The following is a 6,000-nucleotide window of genomic DNA, read 5'->3' as shown; positions in this document are numbered from 1 at the left end:
GGCGGGCTCTCCAAGTCTTGACTAGGGCTCTCCAAAGCCTGTAATACATCCAAAAAACTGTAGCAGAGAACTCGAGGGCCTTATAGAAAAATACCCCACCCATCCTCCAGGCTATTCATCCACCATCTATTGGTACCTACTAGGGACCCAGCAATGGAGAGGGGGACATCTCCTGCTCTCAGTCCTACGGCGACTTCAGCACTTTCCTGCCAGACTCACTAATAATTTCTGACACAGCCCTTCTGGGGTCTGAGCAGCGATGCTTCCCAAAGCTAAGGACCCCGAAGCTCTGCACAGGCCTTAGGGATGTCAGATCCAGAGGCACCCATTTTACGGACCTGCTCCAACCCAGAGAAGTCTAGTTGCCCTCTGATGTCCCAGGTGTGTGACTTGAGGTGGACTTCTGGAATGGGGCTTAGGGACGAGGCTCTGAGTCTGGGAAGCTGTGCTGCATCCCCTTTTATGGCATCTGTTTTAACCAGGTGCTCTGGTAGGTTGAGAGACAGGTCCAGTCAACCGTCCTGAATGAATAGTTAACAAGCCCCCCATTGGGTGCACCTAAGAAAGACTGGATTCCTGTGTGCAGATGACTCATTCAGAAAATGCCCCGGCTGCAAGAGACGTCCAAGTGCCACTGAAGTCCTCACGTACAAATTTGACTTTTCAGGTTTTTTTTTTTGTTTTTTTTTGTTTTTAAATCCAGGATCAAGACCACAGACAATTTATTATGTAAGACATGGGGTGAAGACGATCAAGGGAAGTTACGGCTGTGAGTGACATGGAATTCGATGAAAAGGCTCAAGTTTGCTGAAGAGAGTTTAAATTTGGCTTTTGCTCTTGGAAACGTCAAAATAATCATTAAGAAGCACTTATGCCTTACAGAGCAAATAATCCACAAAGTGTCATTTTCATTTGCAAACAGGGACACAATAGCAGTCCAATAGAAGCCTAAACACCCAGAGAGTTAACATACAGGTTCGATAAGCTATAACAAGGGATTTAACATGCTGGTGGGTTTTTAAATCATATCCATATTGAACCCTGTGACCTACTGGAGGTTCTAAGTGGAACCTGGGGAAAGCAGCTTTTCCATACAAAACAACAATGACGACAAAGAAAACCCAGGCTCTGCTGGATGTCTATAATACTCATTTGCAGTAAGGCTTTCAAGATACATGAATTTTTATAGCATTTGTATTTTAAGGATTTAGGGCAAATACATTTTTTTTTCTACTCGATAAAAAGAAAATTAGTACTTAAAAGGTTCAAAAATATATCGATTGAGTGATTTTTTTTTTTACATAAATAAATTATATTGATTTTTAGGATTTAACAGCTGAAAAAACCCTTTCTGCTTCCACTGGAGGCAAAACTGAACAAAATGTTAGTTAAATAGAGAGAGCAGCATTTCTAAGAAATCTGTTGTCAGCATTACAGACCATCTATGCTACAAAGATGTCATTAAATAGGATTTGTTCAATTACCGGATTCTTTCTTCTCATATGATCAGTTATAGAATTTCCGATTTACCTCTCTGATTCATAAAACGGGGACTCCACTTTTTTGACAATACATCTGATTGATTTTTTTTTTCGGTTACGATTTAACAGACTTCTTTGAGATGCTCATTTTAACATTTACATAATTTATAATCCCAAATGTATAAAAGACAATGACAAAAGCATCATAAATAAATAATGCAAACTGAAATAGTTATGTCAAACGTTTGGACCTTCTGATAAATTAGCAAAACTTTAACAGAAAAAGTAAAAAATACAGTAAATTGTGACAACAAAATGTGAAACTGGTACTAGTAACACTTCTAACGTGTCCAACGGTCCTGCACAGCCCTGTGCCCCCGGAGTACTGAACCACGAGCTTATTTCAAGTCTCAGAGTGTGAACTGTCAGGAACGAGTAATATCACCAGAAGGAATGGAACACGAGTGGGAAGGCCAAAAACAATGGGCTGAAGTGCCACTCTGGCAGGTTCTTCCCAGCTCGGGAAGCTGAGGGAGAGGGAGCATTAGGTTAACTTGCAACAGTCTCGACTAAAGATAATCTGGAATCTGGGTCCAACTGGAAAATATAAGCCGAATGGAGAAAAAAAATGGAGAGAAGGAAAAAAAAAACTTTTCACAGTTGTGTTATAAAAGGTGGTATACATGTTTTGACAACCTCAAATAACTTTGACAAAAGGACCTAGTGTAAAAGTGTTGACTATTTTCTTGCAGGCTCCAGAAAGAGCTCGATTCTTGGTGAAGGAAAGCACAAAATAAAAACCCACCAAGGCCCCGGGAGTGGCTAGAGCAATTCTTAAGAGAATGAGGTGAGCGGAATGCTCGTTGTGTGCTTGTGAGGCGTGCAGATCCACGAGGGTGAGCCCCTCGTCCACTCGTCGCCGGCAACAACTCGAGGTGTGTAAAGCTTTCTCGTACCGAGAATCATCTTCTAACTTGGGAGAGAGAGAATACCTATGTAGAAAATAATGCCTAGTCAGTATTCTTGCTGCAAGTGTCTGAAAAACCATGAAGGGGGAAGTTATGTTACTACAAGTAAGGTTTTTGTTTTATAAAGAAATGAATATATGCATTTTCAACCATCAGTTATATACTTCTGTCTATACTACTCATTTAGTAATCATGATAAAATAGGGACATACTTTAACTAAAAAATATGCACCAGCACTTCCTTTTTCTGTGCTTTTTGGTTCCCGTTACATTCTTCCCATTCAACAAAGCTCATGGAAAAAAAGAGCTACTCTGCGTCTGCTCTTCGGCCCTTCAATGGTAAATCCCTAGACAGCTTTCTTATGCCATTTTTCCTCCTCAAATAAGTGGGAAACTTGGAAGAGAAGGGGGTAGGGCGTGTCACCAAGTACTGTATTAACTACGGCTGCTGGAATGAACAACTGGATAACAGAATGAGAATTCTGTGCCTCCTAGACTAGGTCGACACTTATCTAATGAAGTGGCAAGACCCTGCAACTATCAACATCTGTTACCATAGTTCTCAGACAGGAAACTAGGTAGGGAATATTACTTATGGAAAGAAACACAGGTTCTTATGAAGGTGAAGTGAGGGAAGTAACAAACCTTTATGGGATAAGAAACTTACAAGTCACATCATTTCTTAAATGAAAAAGTTCTAATTGGTGTCACTGTTGGAGTCTTTGAGGGCCCCGTCCCCGGCCTGTGCCGCATGTTCTCTATCTGAGGGCACAGGTGCCCTGGGCTCGGGACAGCTCTCATCGCTGCCGGGCTCCCTTTCTGACCCAGGAACAGGCTCTGGGTGGGGGTTCGGGTTGTCCCCTTTTGTTTTCTTCTTCTTCCTCTTCTGGTTCTCCAGCGCTGCTATTTCAGAGTGTCTGGCGTGCTGCATGGCTGGCAGAGCCATGCCCATGCCAGGGGAGAGAAACATAGATGGGTAAATGAGTCCGGGAGACACTCCTGGGATGAGAAATGGGTTAAAAGCCACAGGACTACTCGTAGTTATTGCAGGTTCGGACTGATCAGAATACGGACTAGGACCAGGCTTGTCTTCAGCTAAAGTGTCTGTTTTGACATCATGGCTACTTGGCTTGTCTTCTGCAGTCTTTTCGGTCACTGACGTACCACTTTTCGTTGTGCTTGACAGAGGCGCTGGAGCAGTCGAAGTGCAGGTAGTTGCCATGGGGGCATTGAGGAGTCCCCCAACACCAAACATCTGGGGCACGGCGGCCATTCCCGGCAGCATCATGGGCAGCATGCTCAAGGTGCTTTTGACCTCTTCACCTGTGGGCATTGTGGCAAAGCCGGCTGGGAACCCCACCAGCCCCGTGAGGGGGATGCCTGGCATATTTCTCATGTTCTGAAGTCCTACCAGGTCCATCCCAGCAATCAGTCCATTCATGAACAGTGGCCCCATTCCAGAGGGAGAGTCCGCCACAATGGCGGGAGCTTTCAGGAGCTCGCTCCGAGGCCTCCTCCCCCTCCTGCGAGGACCCGCGTCACGAAGAACGGGCTCAGTCAGGGTGTGATTGAACTTGTTTTCTGGGAGAAAGCCCTGACAAAGGACAAAGAAACACAAAATGCTGAAGGTTACGGGACGGAAGGCCATCAGCCCGGGGTCCTGTCCTGGCCACCCTGTCCCAGCTCCTTGAAGGACGCCTCCTGCCCACCCGCCCAGAGTGACAGCTCTAACTGCACCTGAAGGTTTCTCCCTCAGAGGCCGAGAGACTGTCGCCACTGATAGAGCCTCCAACATGCTATCATGCAAAGGTGTGTCCAGCCTGTGGAGAAGCTGCCAGAGTGCTGGGAACAGGAGACCAGGACTAAAGACGCCCAGGTCTTAGGCAAGACTCTTAAAAAATCCTGACTGAGGCGTGATAATTGACATAACATTTTATCAGGTTTGGCTATACAATGTAAAAAACATACGGAACACTTCACGAATTTGCGAGTCATTCCTGTGTAGGGGTCATGCTAACCTCTGAATCGTTCCAACTTTAGTATTCGTACTGCCGAAGCGAGCAGTTAAGACTCGTGGCTGCAATCCCTTGACCGGATCCCAACATCTGTCTTTCTCGTGACATGGGAAGGTTTTCAACTGCAGCCATGAAGCAGAGTAGGTAAGACAGGGTTTGGGAGCAGCAAACCTGACTTTCCACCCTGACTCTGTAACCCCCTAGCTGTGGGACTCGGGCCAAGTCAGTTAACGTCAGAACTGGTGAGAAAGGACAATGACATCTGTCTGGCAGGGATACTGAAAGTGAAGTGTTTAACACATTACCTGACCCACAGGAAGAAGTCCCACCGAAGGGACACTATTAAAACTCCCCTCCGGATCAGGAGCTCCTGGAGGGCAAGGAGTCAGACACGCCTACATGTTTGTTGAGGAAATGAAAAGTATTCTTGAATATTGTTGGGGAAATGCATCAAAAATAAGTGATGATCCGGTTTCCCTCAAGGGAGACCATCTACTTTTCCTGTTTAGAGGTTGGCTCTCCAGTTTTCTTACTCAGTGGAGCATTAGAATTAAGCATTTCTGTTTCGTGTGGAATGACCTGCCTGCCGGTAGCTGGGACTTATAGCTGCACATGCACAGCACAGGTCACCTGGCACCACACATCTGAACACTTCACCACGACACATCTGGATGACCGAGCTACAGAGAAGCGCAGAGGAGAACCTCCTGCTTTAATGTATCAGTGAGCGGCAGGCAGCGTGGTGGTTAGAAAGCGTCCTCCTGGGGGCGCTTGCTGTAGCCACACACACTCCTTCCTGTGACTGGCTCAGGGGCTCCGCGGGGGCAATGAGGATGCAGCGAGAACCTGCTCTCCTGGAGCTCAGTGTGGTTGCAGAGAGAATTAAAGCAACCGCTGCAATTATGATGGATCTAACTCTGCTTGTGCTTCAAAATGGCGAGAATAATCCCCATATAAAGAAAGGTTTTCCCCACAGAAAGGAGGGGACATTTCTTTCAGGCCTCAGTGTCTGAAACGCCCCCAGCCCCCCACCTCACTGCTATCGTTTAGCTTATCAAGGTGACACATGTCCACGCACCAAGATAATTCTACCTCTGTTGTGAAGCAGGCTCAATCTTTTGGTACAGAGGAGCATAAAGAAAAAGCCGTTTGGGAGCCGTTTGGTCCCTGGGGAGCCATCGCCCCTTTCCGAGCCACACTGAAGGGAAGCAGCTCTAACTGGCTCAGCTTCTCCTCCTTGGGGTTCTGTCACGAAGCTCGTGTTCTTCTACCACCTTCTCTGATCAGAGCAATGGTGATGCTACAAACATTCAGAGCAGCCTTGAGGGATCTGTGGCCTGGCCTCTGGGATGCTGGAGGAGCCCACGCTTCTCTCTGGCTGCTTCTGCTGCCTTTTCAGGATTCTCAGGCATCTGTGTAAACACCTTCCCTTCCTGCAAGTCTGGAGTGAGTGGGGAGCAGGAATTGGCAAGAAGCAGCTGAGACGCCACCAGCCCACAGCCTCCTGTGTCCAAGGCTCAGAGGCAGGGACCCACT

The 6,000-nt window shown here is 46.5% G+C and overlaps 1 protein-coding gene and 1 non-coding gene across 3 annotated transcripts in view; both read right to left on the bottom strand.

Annotated features, from left to right (window-relative positions):
• Positions 1 to 1,176: 1,176 nt before the first annotated feature.
• The window catches only part of CHD6 (chromodomain helicase DNA binding protein 6), a 181,863-nt gene continuing 177,039 nt past the window's right edge, over positions 1,177 to 6,000 (bottom strand). Inside the window, exons 37-38 of one of the 2 annotated variants that reach the window (XM_074318117.1) lie at positions 3,117 to 4,043; positions 2,336 to 2,473 (exon numbers count right to left, since the gene is read on the bottom strand). In XM_074318117.1, the coding sequence (XP_074174218.1) occupies positions 3,147 to 4,043 (897 nt within the window). In that variant the 3' untranslated portion in view covers positions 2,336 to 2,473; positions 3,117 to 3,146. Of the gene's footprint in view, positions 4,044 to 6,000 lie in introns of both variants that reach the window. The other variant, XM_019748943.2, reaches the window with a different exon arrangement.
• On the bottom strand, positions 4,410 to 4,511 carry LOC141568340 (U6 spliceosomal RNA). Its single transcript, XR_012491489.1, has one exon. It is a non-coding gene; the product is annotated as a U6 spliceosomal RNA (small nuclear RNA).

This window comes from Rhinolophus sinicus, linkage group LG13 (genome assembly GCF_036562045.2).
Source record: "Rhinolophus sinicus isolate RSC01 linkage group LG13, ASM3656204v1, whole genome shotgun sequence".
In the NCBI taxonomy this organism is placed as follows: Eukaryota; Metazoa; Chordata; class Mammalia; order Chiroptera; family Rhinolophidae; genus Rhinolophus; species Rhinolophus sinicus.
Note: the sequence above shows the minus strand (reverse complement) of the source record. Positions and strands in the feature narration are given on the sequence as shown.